At 39.0% G+C, this 20417-nt stretch overlaps 1 protein-coding gene across 1 annotated transcript in view; it reads right to left on the reverse strand.

Moving 5' to 3' along the window:
• LOC140236080 (AP-2 complex subunit alpha-2-like) overlaps positions 1-20417 on the reverse strand; it is a 65218-nt gene that overhangs the window by 25532 nt on the left and 19269 nt on the right. The window contains exons 4-8 of the mRNA XM_072316054.1: positions 11549-11691; positions 9931-10124; positions 7123-7255; positions 1510-1611; positions 270-440 (exon numbers count right to left, since the gene is read on the reverse strand). Coding sequence (XP_072172155.1) covers positions 270-440; positions 1510-1611; positions 7123-7255; positions 9931-10124; positions 11549-11691 — 743 coding nt within the window. The remainder of the gene's footprint in view (positions 1-269; positions 441-1509; positions 1612-7122; positions 7256-9930; positions 10125-11548; positions 11692-20417) is intronic.

Genomic DNA, 20417 nt, shown 5'->3' on the forward strand with positions numbered 1-20417 from the left:
TTGTTCAAATAGAACATGTATAAAACAAATAAAAACAAACAAAGACACACACACAAAACTAGAAATGGTATCTGGTGTGCCTCTCCTATATTGCACTATTCTTCCACAAGGCCTACAGTGCATCTTGCCAATCATGTGAGACAACAGTTTTTTACGATGAGCAAAATCGATTATGAACAGACAACCAACGTAATGGAATAAATCCAAGCCTAACGTGGACTATGTAACATAGGCACTCTTCTCTGTGGCATTGTAGCCTAGATACCCACCTGTGCTTTGTTGAGGATGGTCTCCAGACACTCGGTCAGTCTGCCCCTGACCGCAGGGTCGTCCGGCGGGCCGTAGAGCTGGAGTAGGCGGAGGAGCTTGACCGCCAGCCACGGGGCAGGGACGAAGTAGTAGGTGTAGTCCTGCAGGTCTGTGTACGATGATGTAACAATCTACAGGCAAGACAGAGAGATGGTTATATAGTACTAGATGATTCTTTGGGATGTCGAGGACTAGGGGTTAAGATTTCACAAGACCACCAGAAGCAACTGATTGACATATTAAAAAACATCTTGATGGAATAATTTTGTGAATTTGAACGCTTAGAGAAGCATCATGAGTCAGTTTGTGTATGTGCACATATGTGTATTTCAATACGATAAGAACACAGAATTAATTTGCACAGTGACCAAAGCGGTTCATCAGTCAACACTTGGGAGAGCATCCATTTCATTGTTTTTGAATGAATGCGCTAACACACTTTTTCTATAAATAATATTTGCTTTCAATGCATGGACTGAGCACTGCTTGCCTGTGCCAGATAATTGGGATACTATTGAGGTGCTACATAAGCACTTGCCCGATTACCTGGGGCAAGTGAAAATAATCACATGTTATGGAACAATGAGAAAAAAAAAGAAGTTTTGAACCAATTTTCAACCATAGAAAAGCCCAAAGATAATGACTCTTTAGTGATCAATGCAAAGTACTTTATTTTCATTTCAGCAGCATTCCAATACTTACAATTATTGTACATGAAGAAGTCAAAATGCAATGCAATACCAACACTTAATTGAACCAAGTTTATTACTTCAATGTGTTTAAGCATGTAATAATCAACATGTTCTGTTTATATTCAAATGATTGTGTTTCATCAAGCCATTGACCTACAAGAGATTTTCAAAATTTCATTTTCTGATAATTCTTTTCGGACAAGTGTTTTGCAAAAACTTGAATATCTGTTTGGGCAAATGGTAAAAAAAAAAAAAAAGTTATGTAGCACCCTATATTGTACACAGTGCTATGAGGTATTCTGTGCCTTTTGGCACTCAAATCATACAAAGGATTAACTGGTATGCAGATCAGGGCGACAATTTGTGCATATTCAGCATTTGGTGTTAATAACCTCTCGTGCGAGAATTGAACTTGGAAACTGTTACTTGTAGCGCACAAATGGCATCCTTTGAGCCACCTCTCCTCCTTTGAGCAAAAGAGGATGCTCTCTACAGCAACGCTGCTTACCCGACTGAGTCTTGAGACTGCTAATGCGATGCATCCCTTGAAGTCGTCTGGGTTTTTTAAGCACAGGTCGTAGATGAGACTCGCTGCCGCTGTTACTACTCCCTGTGGATAGGAGACAGAAAGGGGGGGGGGGGGAGGATGTGAGAGAGAGAGAAAGAGAGATTTTGTCAGTTTAGATGCAGTGCATTTCCATTACAACATACACGGTCCAAACAAATTTTGTTTCAACAAATTCAAAATTTGGGTCCCTTAAAATTATCAACAGATATCATAGCCACAGCATACGGATACTTTGTTTGGCTTGAACAAAATTTTGATACAATGAAAGAAAGCTGCCCATCCTTAGGACTTAAGCAACACGGGAGTCACTTGTATCACTTCTGTTCAAAGATGTTGCTCTCATTTGGAACCCACTGCTAACATGAACGTGAATGCTGTTACCTACTCTAGATTCTCATAAAGCACGCTAAGGTTATAACAAACATGGTTACAAAAAAAAAAAAAAAAATCTTTCAAAAAAAAATCTTGTTGAAAGAAGTAAAAATTTAGGTCCACAAATCATTATCTATATAACTAGCTTAATTCTAAACTATAACCGAATTTCCAAATAATGAGAGAAAACTGCCCGTCCCAAGGACTTTGTCATAACAGGAGTCATCTGAACATAAAAGTTTAGCACACAGGATGATAATTTAAAACGTTGACTTAATTTGAATATATATGTATGTGATCATAACAGCATGTATTTTCCGGGACAATTTTAAATAATTTCACCAAATGACCCTTCATTTTCTTCAGATTTATTTATGTATACTCTCATCCATCACTGTCATCCTTTCTCGATTGACCAATGTTTATTCAAATTCATGAAATTCTTCCGTCGAGATGTTTTCATTGCAACTGATTGACAAATTGCCCTACTTTGACGTAAATAAGCACTGAATTGATCAGTGTTTTAGTAGTAGCCATGATAAAAAATCATGGGCGTACATACTCGAGCAGGATTCGAACCTACGACCTCCTGATCACCGGACAGGCGTCATCTCCACTAGACCACCGAGCTTTCGCCCGACAGCAAGTGTTGGTTCTAATCCTTATAGCATGCAGCGGGTACTGCTTTTATTATTCAAATTCATGAAATTCTTCCGTCGAGATGTTTTCATTGCAACTGATTGACAAATTGCCCTACTTCGACGTAAATAAGCACTGAATTGATCAGTGTTTTAGTAGTAGCCATGATAAAAAATCATGGGCGTACATACTCGAGCAGGATTCGAACCTACGACCTCCTGATCACCGGACAGGCGTCATCTCCACTAGACCACCGAGCTTTCGCCCGACAGCAAGTGTCGGTTCTAATCCTTATAGCATGCAGCGGGTACTGCTTTTATTATTCAAATTCATGAAATTCTTCCGTCGAGATGTTTTCATTGCAACTGATTGACAAATTGCCCTACTTCGACGTAAATAAGCACTGAATTGATCAGTGTTTTAGTAGTAGCCATGATAAAAAATCATGGGCGTACATACTCGAGCAGGATTCGAACCTACGACCTCCTGATCACCGGACAGGCGTCATCTCCACTAGACCACCGAGCTTTTGCCCGACAGCAAGTGTTGGTTCTAATCCTTATAGCATGCAGCGGGTACTGCTTTTATTATTCAAATTCATGAAATTCTTCCGTCGAGATGTTTTCATTGCAACTGATTGACAAATTGCCCTACTTCGACGTAAATAAGCACTGAATTGATCAGTGTTTTAGTAGTAGCCACCATAAACTAGAAATGTCGCTACGGCGACTGATGCCTCCGCCATAATGCATGATTCTCCCAATAGGTGTATAGTACAATGTCTTGACAATGTGTGATGACAGTTTCACATAACTGGCAAAATATCGAAATAACAGGTTTGTCAGAAATATCTTGAATGTTCACTTTCCACGAACTGGGTTTGCTATAATTGTCTATTAAAGAGTGCTGGTACACATATTTGGGGAATTGAAAATTTTTACTTGACTTCTGACCGACCTTATTATAAGTTTATGCATTGAGTATAATTTTCAAGACCTGTATGAAGAAAGAGTGTAATTACAGTACAAAATATTTTTTTTTTTTCATTTAAACCTGACCTTTGACCCTTAACCTTTGACCTTTGACCTTCTGGCTGGAAATTTCCAAGAGAATCTCCATCAAGTAATACATGTACATATATTAAACACTTTTAAAACTAATAATGCAATCATTGCATATACTAGTATGCATGTATGAGGGAAATACAGTAGTAACATTTTGAGGAGTTGACCTTGACCTTTGAACCCCCTGACTATTGACCCATGACCCCTAAATTCCCTAGATAATCCCTGCCAGTCAGTACATGCACATGTACCATGCTCCATGAAGATATATTGAACCATTTGCGAGAAAAGTGATATTGCAACATTTTCACCTAACCTTTGACCTTTTGACCTTTGACCTTATGACATGAAACTCTCTCTGGAGAATCCTTACGCAGTAGTACATGTCTACACTAAGTTTCAAGAAAATAACTGCGGGCATTGCATAGATATGGGGGAAATAGCAACATTTTTAGCATTTGACCTTGACCTTTTGACCTTTGACCTCTTGTCAATGTCACTAGACTCTACTCAACTAATTGTCCCATCATACATCATCCTTGGACCAAGTTTGGTGAAAGCTGCTTCATCCAGTTTTGAGTTATCACATAAACAGATAAATTTTAGGATTTGACCTTGATCTTTGACCTTTGACCTCTGTCCGATTTCACAGAAAAACTAATCAAGTAATTGTCCCATCATATATCATCCTCCAACAAAGTTTGGTGAAATTTGCTCCATACAGTCTTGAGTTATCGCGTAAACGGATACAATTTCATGATTTGACCTTGACCTTTGACCTTTGACCTTTAGCCAGTTTCACCCAAAATCTTATCGAATCGTTGCCCCATCATACTTCATACTTGGACCAAGTTTGGTAAAATTCCAGTAAAGATTACTCAAGTTATCGCGTAAACGAAAGCGGACGGACGTACGGACGGACGGACAACCCGAAAACATAATGCCTCCGGCACCACTTCGTGGCGGAGGCATAAAAATCATGGGCGTACATACTCGAGCAGGATTCGAACCTACGACCTCCTGATCACCGGACAGGCGTCATCTCCACTAGACCACCGAGCTTTCGCCCGACAGCAAGTGTTGGTTCTAATCCTTATAGCATGCAGCGGGTACTGCTTTTATTATTCAAATTCATGAAATTCTTCCGTCGAGATGTTTTCATTGCAACTGATTGACAAATTGCCCTACTTCGACGTAAATAAGCACTGAATTGATCAGTGTTTTAGTAGTAGCCATGATAAAAAATCATGGGCGTACATACTCGAGCAGGATTCGAACCTACGACCTCCTGATCACCGGACAGGCGTCATCTCCACTAGACCACCGAGCTTTTGCCCGACAGCAAGTGTTGGTTCTAATCCTTATAGCATGCAGCGGGTACTGCTTTTATTATTCAAATTCATGAAATTCTTCCGTCGAGATGTTTTCATTGCAACTGATTGACAAATTGCCCTACTTTGACGTAAATAAGCACTGAATTGATCAGTGTTTTAGTAGTAGCCGTGATAAAAAAATCATAAGCGTACATACTCGAGCAGGATTCGAACCTACGACCTCCTGATCACCGGACAGGCGTCATCTCCACTAGACCACAGAGCTTTCGCCCGACAGCAAGTGTTGGTTCTAATCCTTATAGCATGCAGCGGGTACTGCTTTTATTATTCAAATTCATGAAATTCTTCCGTCGAGATGTTTTCATTGCAACTGATTGACAAATTGCCCTACTTCGACGTAAATAAGCACTGAATTGATCAGTGTTTTAGTATGTACGCCCATGATTTTTTATCATGGCTACTACTAAAACACTGATCAATTCAGTGCTATTTACGTCGAAGTAGGGCAATTTGTCAATCAGTTGCAATGACCAATGTTTCTACTTATCTTTTCACCATGCCTACAGTGTAGGATGATGGATGTCTTTTAAATAGCAAGTGACATGGCTATTTTACAATCCCTGCTCAGTCTGTATTTGGCCACTTATTCTTTCATACATTGATCCCTTCAGCTATGTGCAATCTATTCACCATTCATCATGCAATGCTTTTTTGAAGAGATTTCAAGTATCCCCCTCATCATAATTTGCCAACTTCACTGTCGATGCACCGGTGCTCCGCAAGACAGTCATAGCATTGTACCTTGCCTGCATGCATCCATTAAATTCAACACTTACACGACATAATGGGTCTCCTTTTAATATCCAGGGTAGCCTCTTCAATGTTGCTGACTGCTCTTCCAGAGGGCCCTGCCACTATCATCACCCTAGAATTACCAGGTACCCATTTATACTCCTGGGTTGAGAGGGACATGGTGGGTAAAAAAAAAAAAAAATCTTGTCCAAGGACATGTAGGAACTTGCCGGGAATCAACTCGGCACCTCTGACTGAACATCGAGAGTCTTATCCATGATGTCCTACAAACCTCACTCCTCATATATTTTACTTTGTTCTACCTTTGTATTGGTTCAACTCACAATGTGGGGGGTGCTGTAGGGTAGTGGACATTTAAAGACTCTTGACTCCCGATCAGAGGGCCAGAATTCGATTCTCACCCAGTGCTTACGTCCTTGGACAAGACGTTTTCAGTTTTCACCCACCTGTATAAATGGGTACCTGGCAACGCTACAGTAATAACAACGGCAGGGCCCTCTGGTAGGGTAATCAATGGCAACACTGAAGAGGCTACCCTGGATAAAGGACACCTTATCATTGTTGGTGTTGTTGATGTTGTTGTTGGTGTGGTGGTGGTGGTGCTGTTGTCATTGTAATTATCATAATCATCATTTTGTTATTATTATCATTATTATTATTATTATTATTATTATTATTATCATTATTATTATCATCATCATTATTCTTCTAATCATTATTATCATTATTATCATTATTATTATTGTTGTTGTTGTTGTTGTTGTTGTTGTTGTTGTTGTTGTTTTTATTAGTGTTCTCATTATTATTAATGTTACTGTTATTTGGGTCCTGAAAGGTTAAATCATGAGACTTGACAATTTCTTGATTACCTGGCCAAACCTGTCCAAGAGCTAGCCAGACCCCTGATCAGAACGTACGTTCTGAATTGAGATATGTTCTCTACGAGATAAGCTTAACTCTGCCTCTCATTATTATGGACTGGCGTTAGAAAGGCAATCATGCAGGACTTCAACACCAACTTTTATTTTTTGGTGGCCTGTTCGGACCACTAAAATGTTTGAATTTAAGATTTTGGTGGCCCAAAAGAGAAAAGTAGTGCCCCCCTCAAAAAAAAAAAAAAAAAAGAAGTACAAGAACTTATTTCGAATCTTAGCTGAACAATCGGGCCAGCGAAAGAGCCTTTTTGGAAGTTTCCCGACATCAATTTTAGTGGCCCCCGGCCCACCAGGCCACATGGGCCATCAGGCCACTGCTAATGTTGAGCTCTGTCATGATAATGCTATAAAAGCAGAGTAAGAGTCATATCAGAGTCTTCTCGACACTATACTTACCATGTGGTGGTCGTTGAGGAGGTGAATGACTCTTGCCTGCCACTCTCCCGACGACGGGATGGAGTCGTTGGCCGTCCGATAGAGCCGCAATAAACACAACGATGCACTCTGTTTGACCTGGTCAATGGTGTCGCTGTCATCGAGGAGAGGAGAAAAAAAAAAGATCCAAATTAGGGAAGTATTATTTGGGTTCAGGTAGATTAATATCAGATCAAGAGAAAAACAGATAATTCACAAAACAAAAATATACATGAGAATTTACACATGCAGGAAACATCTATGCAAAGACACACACATATAGAAAGGGGGCACAGACAAGAATGTCATAAGCCAATATGTAAGCTTAAGATTTCAGTAAATTACTGAAAAATAAAAGGGAAATCAGACACCAGCACCAGCAATCATGAATAGTTTGACCAATATCTTTACTGACCAATGTAAGAAAGCAATAATGAAACATACAGACACATACAGTCAGACATACACAGACACACAAACTCACACACTGACACATACACACAAGGCATTCTAACAAATCACACTGGAAAAAAAAAATCCTGATGTTGTTTTGACGTGCCAAATACTTTATTCCAGAGTTTACTTCTGGAGATTACATATGAAGAGTGACCACAATTTCAAAGACTCAACCAAGTTTGTCATATCAAGAATGCCAATCTTCACAGAAAGCGACAATTTCCTACATCTGCCTGTTACACGTATGTGATCATCATTCTAAAGGGATGGTATGGTTTTGATGGAGATGGGGGCATCAGGTTTCCAACTTTTTTGTGAGATACTAGTAATGAGAAACCTCTTAAGAAATACATGTATCAAAGAGCATACGATTCCAAGAGCAATTAAAAGTTTATGATGAAAATTGGTTTTGAAAAGGTTGAGATACATGTATTCAAAACTAAAGAGGTCCTAACAAAAGGTGGGTCCCATCGTTTATTTAGTTTATGGAAAAGGAGAAGAGCCTAGAGGTAAGGCTAATACAATGTACATGTACCATGGTGTATAGTGTGTCTGGCGGATTCCAATCTGTAGCCGCTATTGTTTGCAGTGACTTTAATTACACACACTGCCATCTTCACAGGAAGAAATTAATAATGGAGTCAATCCTATAGTACACATGACACAGTGACTTCAAAACAGTGATACAGCCGAATTTAACCGTACAGAGATTTTACCGCTTTTACCCTACTACTCGTGGGTGGTCGCTCTGGCAACGACAAGCAAATACAGCTCTCTTCTCAGCCCTTGTTTGGACTGTTGATTTAACAATATCTAAAATACCAGATGACATCATCGATGAACATGTCGTAATCATATGTCTTCTGGTTTTTAACTTTATTTTTTTCTATACAATGCTATCATGTTATGAGACAAGACACATCTTCACAGTGCTTTAAAAGCATTCATCAGTCTATGAGGAAGCGTCTAGCCTAGCCGCGAAAGTCTCTATTAAGGTAATTCTTTTCCATCTTATTTGGTTGTGACAAACTGAATTATTTGAATTAGCAGTGCTTTTAGCTGCTTTGATGAGGTGTGCATTTATGAACTTAAAGATTGCAGAAAGTAGAGCACAACGAGACTGAATTACCCTGTCAGGCATGGGCTGCCACACTTTGTTTCACCTTTTATTTTCAATGTATTGAAACGCTACACCAAAAGAAAGTTGTCAGGCTAAAGCGATTGACCGGGATAAAGAGGTGTTCTTGTTCTAAATTAAAGCCATTATTTTTCATTTGCAGACGAAAAAAAAAAAACAGCTTTAGTGTTTCAAAATAGTTCTGAAAATATTCGATTCAATTCGTTTATTTCCATTTCAATCGCAAAAAACAACATTAAACATTCAGTGTTACAGATGAACATTAAAAAAAAATGACAAATAAAAAAACCACGACAGCGACATCAGAATTACAGTCATAAATTGTTCCAGATTACAACAGGCAACGAGTAAAAATGGAAAATGGTGTACACAAAAAAGCCAATAAGGCCTGTAGGCGCGCGTACACCATTGTTACAAATCATGTAGAATTGGAATCTAAGTTACATGTATTTTCAAAAATCATAAATCAGTTTTATACAGAAGATACACAAAAGAACATAAAAAACAAAAACAAAAACAAGCATAAAAAGGATGGTTAAATACATTTATGTAATTTTGATAAAAAGACAAAATATGTCTTTTATACTGTTTCTTAAATGAATTATTATGTTGCTTATCATAATTATCTGGGTTCACCAAAAAATGAGTTACCAATAGAAACAAGCAATGTTAAAATGAATACATCTACTTATATTTGCAATTTTATTGCCAATTCTTTATATGGTAGGATGTTTTGTGACACAGCTGAACTATACACATGCTTCTTATGTGATAAATGTGAACATACTTTTTTTAATCACTGCTCCCCATGGTAAAAAGTGGCTTCAATGTACTGGAGTATTGCTGCGTTATATTGCGTAGAGATGGGTTATGGTAGAAATTAGTCGCAAATTTAATGTATGAACCGAGCAAGTAACACACAAGTTTTCTTAACACACAAGTTTTCTTCACACAGCACATCCAATAGACAATATGCACAAATCAACATACATACACACAAGTATTAACCCGTCGTGGACGGTCTGATTTTGTTACAACACGCATTTCCCATAGACATCTGCCCGAGTATACTCGTGACTCATCCTCAACGGGTTAAGAGGAGGGGAGGGGGGAGGAGAGATTTCTCCGAGAGGAGTCGTTCATCAGGTGTAGTTCAGAGGGGCTGGGGGAGGGGGTTGGGGGGATTCAATACTCACGGTGAAACCAGGATCTTGGGCACCTCGGACCCTAGATTCTCCGCCATGGCCTTGCTGCCGATGTTGGCTATGCAGTGCAGTGCCAGGTTGGTGTTGACGGCGTTCAAGCTGCCGAGATCGTTCTTGATGTTCTGGATGACGAGCCGCATCAGATCGCTGGTCTCATTCACCAGCACTGAGATGAAGAGGTAACCCTGGGAGACAGGAGCACATCATCTCATCACTATGGCAACTCAGCCACACAATGTATTCTTTCAATAGGAGCAAAGTACTACATACGCCACATATTGAATCTTCATAAGGTTTCTATTTTTTTTTTTATTTTGTGAGTCGCGTGCTATTCCTGAATTTAATAACTTGTGAAAGCACCAACTCTAGATCTATAGACTTACACTACATGGCAACATGCATGCGTGTACACTTCTCTGTACATTAACTGTGTTTCAAGATCGCAAATTTAACCATTCCCAAAATTCTCGAAGAGTCCCAATTCTCAGGAAATTATACACATAAATCTCTGGCGTATTCAGTAAAGCAAATCAAGTATCAGAGAATATCAAAGGAGAGACTACACTACAATATATTGTATGATTTAGGTTAAACACAGGATTTGGACATAACCATACCAACTGCATAGAAGCCCTCATTCATCTTGACCAATACAGGGACAATAAAAAGAAAAGGAATTATTTTTTTCCCCGTTCTTGCTATTGCAGGTCGAAAAGAAAGCAGTTACGTCCTATCTAGAGGGAATAATAACTAAAAATTTCATTAGCAATTTCAGCTGATGAATAATATCTCTAATGGTGTCCTACAAAGGTACTTCTTTGGTTTACTGACAACTGCCAGATAAAATATAATTCATGTAGCAGTGGTTTGAAAAAAAAATGTATGGCAAATTGTGATACAATCTCTGCACAATTATTCCCTGATTTGTAATATTCACAGCAGAAGCTATTTGATTACAATGTCCATTTCATTAAATCCATACATAGTGCTCAGCAGAAACTGTATCTGATTTATACACTGTATCTGATTTATACTGTAAAGCCATCACATGTAGACTTGAAAAAATGAACAACAAAAATTATACCACTGTATCAAAGCTAGAAGTAGACCTGACGTCAACTTTCTATTTGACCGTATGTGTCTGGTAGACAAAATTTCCTGATTGTTTGGGTCAGCGAAGGTCAAAACCAGCGTTTGCTTTTTCTGATCGTTTGTCAGAGGTTTCCACCCTACTTTAGAATGGGAAGTGAGAAGAGCTGTTGAGCATGCATGGCGTGTGCCTTGCTCACACCATGAACATCCATGTCATGTCCAGTTGACAGGACCGAGGCGCTCTGATGCCCCATTACAGAGGAAACGGCGCACCGTTTCGCCAACACCGAATGAGTTCTGTGCGGAAATCGAACCAGGGGCCTGGCAAGCCAACTTCAAGCACACGGGTAACTCTACCTTCCCTCAATTACGTCTCGGAGGGCCATTTTCCTTATAGGTGCACGTAACGTGATATGGGGTAAACAAACAGACATAAGTACACACTTGCTGCTGCTTTTCGCATGCCAAGCCGACTTCCTACGTGCTTCGTAAATGCCAGAACGGGGAGCAGACTTACGATTTGTTTCTCTGTGTACTTATTACTGCTGAGGAGGTTGACTGCCTCCATGTGGCCAAAGTCGATGTCGTGCCCGAGCAGGAAGATGAAGAGAAGCTTGCACACATACTTTTTCTTTTGGTAGCCATCTAGCGTCTTATCTCCTGCAAAGGAAGAAAAAAATATTTTAAAAAATGATTATAAAATACTATGTATGCCATTTTGCCAGTACAAGGTTTCATAATGCGGGACCGTTTCTTTGGAAGCTGTTGAAATCACAATATACTTGTACACCCTGACAGGGTCACAAAGAATTATCACGTTTCAAAAATAATTGTGATTTTGGATATCAACATTGTACAATGCATTCGTTTTAAAATACAGGACGCAATAATTCCATGTGTTGTTCATTTTGCAAAATATAGGTTGACTCACGAGATTCACACAAACAGACAGACTGACAGACACACACACACACACACACACAGAAAAAACAAAAACAAAAACATGGAATATTGTACACTGCATTTTCCCGGCACATGAAATTTTTGAAGCTGTGCTTCTGGTGTGAAAATGATCACACGACAATATCACTCATTAAAATGATATTGAATATCAAATTACACTTTAATATCACTTATGAAATGGTTCTGAGTATCAATTTACAAAAATCTAATTTAAAACTCTGATTCTATGTGTATATTCCATTGTGGAAGAAATCTCGTATTTCCAAGCCTCAGGCTTTTGCATGATTGTCTTTCTCTTAATACTCACACATACACTGTACAAACAGTGTATCTGCAATATTTTGAATGTGATCTATGAAGTTACTGAAATGAATTGAACTGAACTGAACCGAACTAAATTGAATTCAAAAATCTCGAAGAGTGTGCTTGTGTGTCTGTGTGCTAAATTGCTGCTTTTCTCCAATTTGCAAGCTATAAAAGGGTCAAAGAATCACTTTTATCACAAATGACCTGTGTGCTAAATTGCTGCTTTTGTTCAATTTGCAAGCTATAAAAGGGTCAAAGAAGTATTAACTTTTGTCATGAATAATACTTCAATCCCATCAATACAGACACATACATTCCAGAGTATACACAGACAAGCTAAGACTTGTTTCAGTGTAAACAAAGTCTCTCTACTTAAGTATATTACATGTATATGTTATAAGTCACAGAAGGAGGCACGGTGAGAGCAAAGTGTAATGGTGTGTCACATGAACCAATGTGAGACAGAGAAAAGAATACATCCATATCCATCAGTGCTGCAAATCTGACTTGAACAGAAAATGTGCATTTCAGGGAGATTCCCTTCTGCCTCCTCCCCCCCCCCCCCAAAAAAAAAAAAAAAAAAAAAAAAAAAAAAAAAACACAAACAAACATGGTAAAGGAAAGAGTGACAGATCTGCAGCATGTTGAGCCTGACAGGGTTGATGACTGCAAAGTGAACTAGGAAATTCACAGACGAACATTACCATGCCAAATGGAGACATTCCCCAAATTCTTGCCGACACCGATAACCTTGAACCAAGAACAGGAGAAACGCCTGGCACAGAACATGTACTGAGCTCTGAGTACCTGCCACCATTTGAATGGAATCGCAATATTGATATTGATCCTGGAGATGGGAAGAAATTGCTGAGAATGCCTGGCACGTTCTAAATGCCATAAACACGCTACTTTAGCCATTAGAGAAAGAGAAAAGGGCCATCTCGAACTCAATTTGAGTGGATTTGAAGGGAAAGTCATCGTTACAGGGTTTCAGACACAGTATACCACTGCCTGAGAGCTAGTGCGTCACAGGGGGTCAAAAGGTCGTCCACACTATATAACTGAAGCGGCCACTGCAATATTCCTTTCATTGCCAAAGGACATTTTGCAGTGTTCTTCATGTTTCAAGCAAGTCACAATGGTACCTCATTCCCTCTCCGACAATATGACTATGCACCAATCTTTCCATCTAATCCAACCAACTCTTGACGAAATTTGCTGCAAAAAAATAATCATCCTGCCATCGTTGAATTTACAGCCTCTGAATTTCACTTCATCTTAGAATACAGTAATACAGAAAAATTAGAAGGAACTGAATATTTTTATAAAACTCTAAAAAATAAAAGTCAGACAGAAAATCACTTGAGTAACAAAACTAAAATCCAATATGAGTGACAAACAGAAACTTTTTGTTTAATTTTCCAAAATGTGTTGCCAATCTAAAAAAAAAAAAAAAAAAAAAAAAAAAAAAAAAATCTATACATTAGCAGTGGAGAGTGCTCTGAAATTTCTGGAAGAAAAGCAATTATCTTTATTCAAAGGAATCAGGATGAAATAGGATTTCTTATTCTACCTTTACTATGAGACACTAACCGCAAGTTAAAATCATTAGCAAAAAAAAAAAGGGGGGGGGCATCAAGACAGCAAAAAATGTGTTCTCTGGGACTTACAACAAAAACATGTGATTACCTGGCAACTCATACTCATACTCATTTATATTTCATATCCACACCAAACTAAAGTTTGCAATAACTTAAAGCTACTCTGGTATTTGCCATGGAGGGTTTCCCTTCTTCTGTGTGTGTGTGTGTGTTTGTGTGTGTGTGTGTTTGTGTTATTTTTTTTTTCTTGTTGAATAACTGCAATCATAACAAAATAATGAAAAATGATCATTTTCGTTAACAAAATGATCATTTCGTCAATGAAATGACTGATTTCATAACGAAATAGACCATGCAACACTTGGTGCTCCATACAAATTGTCCATGGTTTGAACCATGGTTTCAATTGTACCACCTTCGTGAATTCAGGCCATTAACTGTAGCTGCTTGCCTTTACAGAGGGAGATTAACTTGTAGTGCAGTATACAAAAACATCCTGTCAACAAGGGTAGCTTTTGATTTCCCTGAGGGATATTTCAACAGTGTTGTATCTTGTGAACTTCGCTGATGGTAAAATTTTTGAGATGATGATTTTAACTCTACAAGTTCCTGTACCGGTGCTGTACCATGAGTAGCTCTGTACAGTGTATGCTATCAACCAAGTTTTGAAAATGATTCTCTGCTTTACCTTTACAGGCAACCAAATAAAGTCAACAAAGTCACTATATCCATTAGGACAGAATCGACAATATTAAATGCTTTTCTCTCCTACATTTACAATGCAAGTGTAACTCATCAATTCACTCCTCTTCTTCCTTAATACCCCCCTTTAAATGCAATAGATGCCACATCACCACCCTCACTAACAGGTTTTTAGCTGCAGAGGGAGCTGGGAAGTACACACAGCTGCTCTCTGCAAATTGCAGGCAAATGGCTCTTAAAAGAATAAAATCAATAGCGAGGAGACCTGCATGTAAATGCAGCACCATTTAGACCGCACACTGGAGACGTCACGGGGAAACTTTAATAATGGACAGTATGTGCCACTACATGTAATACGTGTCGACTGTCATGCCCTTTCCACCTTCGTTTTAGGGGAGAATGATACGAACATGGCATCTGTAGTGACAAGGAATCCCGAAGAAATCCCGCCCAATCTATGCATATGAAATCCAATCAAGCCGAATTGTAAATTCTGTTTTGATTGAAAGGTCTACGGAGCTCTCACACCACGCAAGGCAGACGCAATTTCTGGCGATGCATTCTGACGTGCCTGGCATAATGAGCTGAACAATATTCGACTGAACGTCACAAGCCATTAAGCTACCCCGTCTTGATACAAGTTTCATGTTGTTCAAACTGCAGCGCGCAGTCCTCATCAACCATGTTGGATTCTGGCTTGTAATTTTGTAGATGAACACAGATTGCCTGTAATTCAAGGCATATTGTTCACACCTATGATAGTAAGTGTATCTATCTGTGAATCTAATTCTCAGTGGGCTTCCAGACTTCTTCCTCTTTTTTTTCTCCTTTTGTATAATTTATGATGCTTCAATTAATCTTTCCATTGATGTTATTATTCCAGAGGGGCCCACATTCTACAAGCTCTGTCTTTTTAGTGGGTCTCTCCATTTTTCGCACTTTAAGCAAAGTTATACATGTACTTTATTTCGATCACTTCTGTTTGTTTTGTTTTTTTTACTACAATGTATAATTACTATAAGGTCCTCCTCAATTGTTTTACATTCTCGTCGATACATAATGTTCTGTTTACCTTATTCTCTGTTGTCAAAAGAAGTGTAACTTATATGTTTTGTCGAAAAATGAAATAAACTTTGAATTGAATTGAATTGAATTACATTGTATATATCCAGACATACAAGTACTATGTGTATATCTAGGAGATACAATGTATTGTGATGTACATTGTATGCACTACACAAATATATGGTACATTATGTTTTGTCAGGCATTTTTAAAACTAACACCAGCACAAGGAAAGGGGCATGGCATAATCATTTTGCAGGATTTGAAAAAACAAACACAAAACAAAACAAAACAAAACAAAAAGAAAAGAAAACGCAAGCAAAACCTTGATGCAAAATATGACAGCATCTGTCACTCCATGTGCATGTCAGGTTCAGACTTAATACTGTACATCAAAATGTTAGTAAACTCCTGACTAGCACCCCACTTGCAAAATTCTCTGAAATACTGGTAGAAACCTCATGAAATGTATGGTGTATGTACAATAATCTTTAAATCCAGACAAAGAAAAAAAGGAATGTGAAAAGGAAAGAAAGAGAGATTTTGTATGGAAAAGACATGAAAAAACATGTATTAAACAACTTCACATTGTTCCCCTCTACATGCTGTAATCCAGAAAGGAAAAATCCAGAAAAGAAAATGGCAGCTGTCTGAACTGCGAGCTCAAAACGAACTGAGCAATTTACATAAATTTGCAGCAACCAGCAAAATCCCCAGGCAGGCCATCGAGCACCGATAGCCCGGGCTCTTGACGGCAGAATGTCCTCAACGCCACCAAGGAGCCTTTTGCCGAGCTACTAAAGCTTGCAGGGCCCACTGTAGGTCAAGTGAGACAGGAGTGTGTGTCATCTAGGGGTTTTAATTTCATTTGTCTACTTCATCAGTTCAGCCACAGCAGATGACAAATCACTTGCTATTGGCAAGTAGTGCAAACCAGACAAAAATTGAAATCACTGGACACACATATTGAAATTTATTGGCAAGCTGGGGGCACACTTCTTACTCAGAACATGGGCGTGAAATCTGGTTGTTTTTGTTTTTCTTTATCTCATTTCTTTTGGTATGTATTCCTTTGAGGTTTGAGTTTACTTTCATCTTTTTCTGTCACATTTTGTTTCTTTTTTTTTTCCTACACTTTTGTAGTAAAATTCATGTTTGAGATGCAAGTGGCATGAATAATCTAATACAAAATTGATGTATTGCCTTGAATAAAACTTTATCATCTCAGCATTTCAATCACTGAAACCTTTGGGAAATGCCATTATTGATCATCTCTTGAGAAAAAATGTTTTCTTCACATTATTTTTTCCTCATTTTTTTTTTTCACAATGAGAGAATGAAATCTATTGGAAACCTGCTCTTTTTTACACACAGATATCCCCACTCCATTTATTCCTGTATTGCGCATACTCCAAACCTAGAGGTTGGCTGTTATGTTTAACATTCTTGATAGGTTTGTTGTGTATGTAATTGTCAAATTATGTAAGCTGGAATAGCAATGGAGCATGGTACTGCCTAGCAACTGGTAAATCATCAAAACACCTTTGTCGCAGTGGCACTTCAACTTTTCATTAATTTACTGCGTGCGCTGCAAAATAGCTGCAAATATTAAACTACCCATTGTGTGCACTTCATACTTTTCTATACATCCCTTCTCTTGTTGATTGCAGTATACAGTTGTAGCACATCTGAATGACTCGCTGATTTTCTTCATTCTCCCCTGGTAGTGAGAAGACTGTTGGCATAGCAACCGTTTCAGGCAAATCTTTGCCTGCATGTACATGTACAATGGCACAGGATCGTAAAAGAACTCCACAGTCACGAGATGGGGGGGGGGGGAATGTTTAGGAAGTATCAAAGAAATTTCTGGAAGAGGATATTTATATGTTCTGTGACACTGCATGTTGTCTTGGCCTTAATACACAAGAGAAGGGGAAAGAATTGAAACTGATGTGTTGATTCAATACTGGTATGAATCTCTGTTTTGCATAGTTATGGGGCATACAAATTTCAATCACAAAATTCAATCATACTTGCCTGCTGCAAAACAGAAAAGGAGGAGGAAGAAGAAGAAGAAGAAGAAGAAGAAGAAGAAGAAGAGGACTGGAAAAAGAAGGAGGAAAAGAAGGGAGAGAACTAAGAGGAGAAGGAAGAGATGGGGAGGAGAAAGAGAAGAGGAGGACGAGGACAAAAGGAGAAAAAGTGGAAGAGGAGGAGGAAGAGGAAGAAGAGGAAAGGAAGGAACAAAAGAGGAGGAAGAGGAGAAAAAGGAGGAGGAACATGTTAGCAGGTGGAGAAAAAGAGGAGAGAGGGTAGTTAAAAGATGAGAATGGACTCGGCCATTGCACAAGAATGATGTAAAGCAAGCTACTCCTGGAAGGAGACAAACATATCAAGAGGGAAATTGATGAGTTCCTATCAAATGGAGTGGGGAAGAACAAGAAGAATATAGAAGGAACTATCAAAAAAACAGAAAGAAGAGAGGATGACAAAGAGGGAGAGGAAGGAGAGGAAGAGGAGGTGGAGAAGGAGAAGACAGACACATGTAGTATTAAACATTAGAAGAAGATGAAGATAAAGAGGGGGATGTTGAAGCGTGGAAAAGGGATAGAAGACATCTCGGGAAAAGGAACATGATAAGAAGAATAGGCGTCAGGAAATCTTCAAGATGAGCCCAACAAAAGATGTTTTTCATATTCAGCTGACAGCGCTCATCAACTACCGGGCTTGTCGCTCGCCACCTGGTAAATGGACTCTTCACATTCCCCTGAATAAGTGGCGATGTAGGCGGTGGAATGGGACACCGCGGCGCTTCTAACGAACTTCTCCATCTTCCCGTGGCGACCTGGGATGCGGTCCGACTAATGCACCGATCATGGAGAATTACTCCTCCACACCTTCCTATGCCAAGCTGGGCATCTCAAGTTCCCCTTGGTTACATCCATCTCTCCTCCACCCATCCCCACATCAATCCCCATGGGTGACACCAGTGTCACGCTCACAAGCACAGACGAATTGCATCATGCACCCCCTTTTTTTTCTTTCCTTGCCTCTATACGTTTCCTAGGATTCAATTCAGGGAGTCGTTCTCCGAGCAATAATATCCGCTGTTCGCTACTCGTGTCCATACATTGCCCTGCTTTTTGGCAGCCAGGGTATCTGAACGTCAACTGTTGCCATGGCAATAGGTTTGCATGCCAGTGAATTTCAATTCCTCACATTAATATCTTTCTTGATGTAAGTTGCACAAAAGGCAGGATTATATAAAATCTGTTGAGGAGGTGGGGGGGGGGAGGATTACAGGACATCTGTATCAAAGAAGCCAGGTGGAAGTCTGATACTTTCAAGTAAAAGTGAGTGGCATCAGAGAAGAGAGATGAGCTTGAACGGCACCATGGCACATCCTGATACTTTAGAGGTTGCAAGACGGCGCGACTAATTCCCAGGCGAAAATACTCAGCATCACTGACTGGCGTGTTCTTAATCAACCCTCTCTCTATTCATACATTGTAGATCTCCTTCTCTCTTTCTCTTTGGACCACGATATTGAAATGTCATTGACATTTCAGGAAAACAGTCAATAGTAACATGACAAACAAAAAGTTTACAGCATGAACCGTCCTAGTTTTGTGAAATAACTTAAGTGCCTTTGTTGAGAGGCAAATGTCATATTTTGACTTTAACCACAATATTTATGAAAGCTGCAAGTACAGAGTGTATGTGACTATGAAAACATAGATGAATAGTATGAACTTAACATCCACAACCAAAATGATATCAAACTCACTAGAAAAAAAAAAAAAAAAAAATTGAGGGATACCAGCTCCAACCCTCATGCCCCTGGAAGCTTGTCTTTTGTTTGTTTGTATGTTTGTATGTTTGTTTGTTTGTTTGTTTGTTTGTTTGTTTCAGTATCTTTATCAAAAGATTATGTTACTTTAAAATAAATAGACTATACAGTTATCACATATCTGTTTAGATAAACCGTGTGTTCATCTTTAAAACAAAAGTTTTAAAAACAAGTATAAGGAAAGAAAACAGATGGAGAAGAATCCTAGAAGCACTGAGACAAAGACTAAACTGTAGCTGCAGTCTCGCTTGGCAAAGAACGCAATCTTTAAGATCTCCAATTTTTGCCAGTATGAGCGCAACCTTTTCGCAAAACTTCTCACAAAACTTCCAACTCAAACACGAGACATTTCCCGAACTTCCGCCAATCTTCTCAATCTCTGGGCAGTGTGAACGCAAGCAACTGAAACTTCACGAAAGTTTGTCATGCGACCAGTCGACCATCTGTTTGTGCACTGTGCCTCCAAAGAGGGCTCTCATCGGGATTTACGTATACATACAGTACATCACAATCATTCCCGTGAGACTGCATGCCATTTTTTCTTTCTTGCCAACAGTACCTGCACCAGTGACAAAAACTTCAACAACTCATATCTCGAGAAGTTTGGCTGCCACTGTGAACGCACAAGCAAACTTCATGAAGACTTTGCAATAGTAAACTGTGCAATCTTTTGCCAGCGTGACCCTGACTAACTTTACTGTTTACACATCATCACCTCAAGAACCGATTATTAATTTTAAGTATAAATTTCCACTTGATCAAGGGACCACACAGACGAAGTTCTCTGATAGTCTTTGTATGCATGTAACATTAATAAATACAAATATACCAAACCTATAAAAGGGGAAGAAATATGAATGCTAAAGCTGAGAGTAACAGATCAAGAGATCAGTAGGAGT

Source organism: Diadema setosum, chromosome 12 (genome assembly GCF_964275005.1).
Source record: "Diadema setosum chromosome 12, eeDiaSeto1, whole genome shotgun sequence".
Taxonomy (NCBI): Eukaryota; Metazoa; Echinodermata; class Echinoidea; order Diadematoida; family Diadematidae; genus Diadema; species Diadema setosum.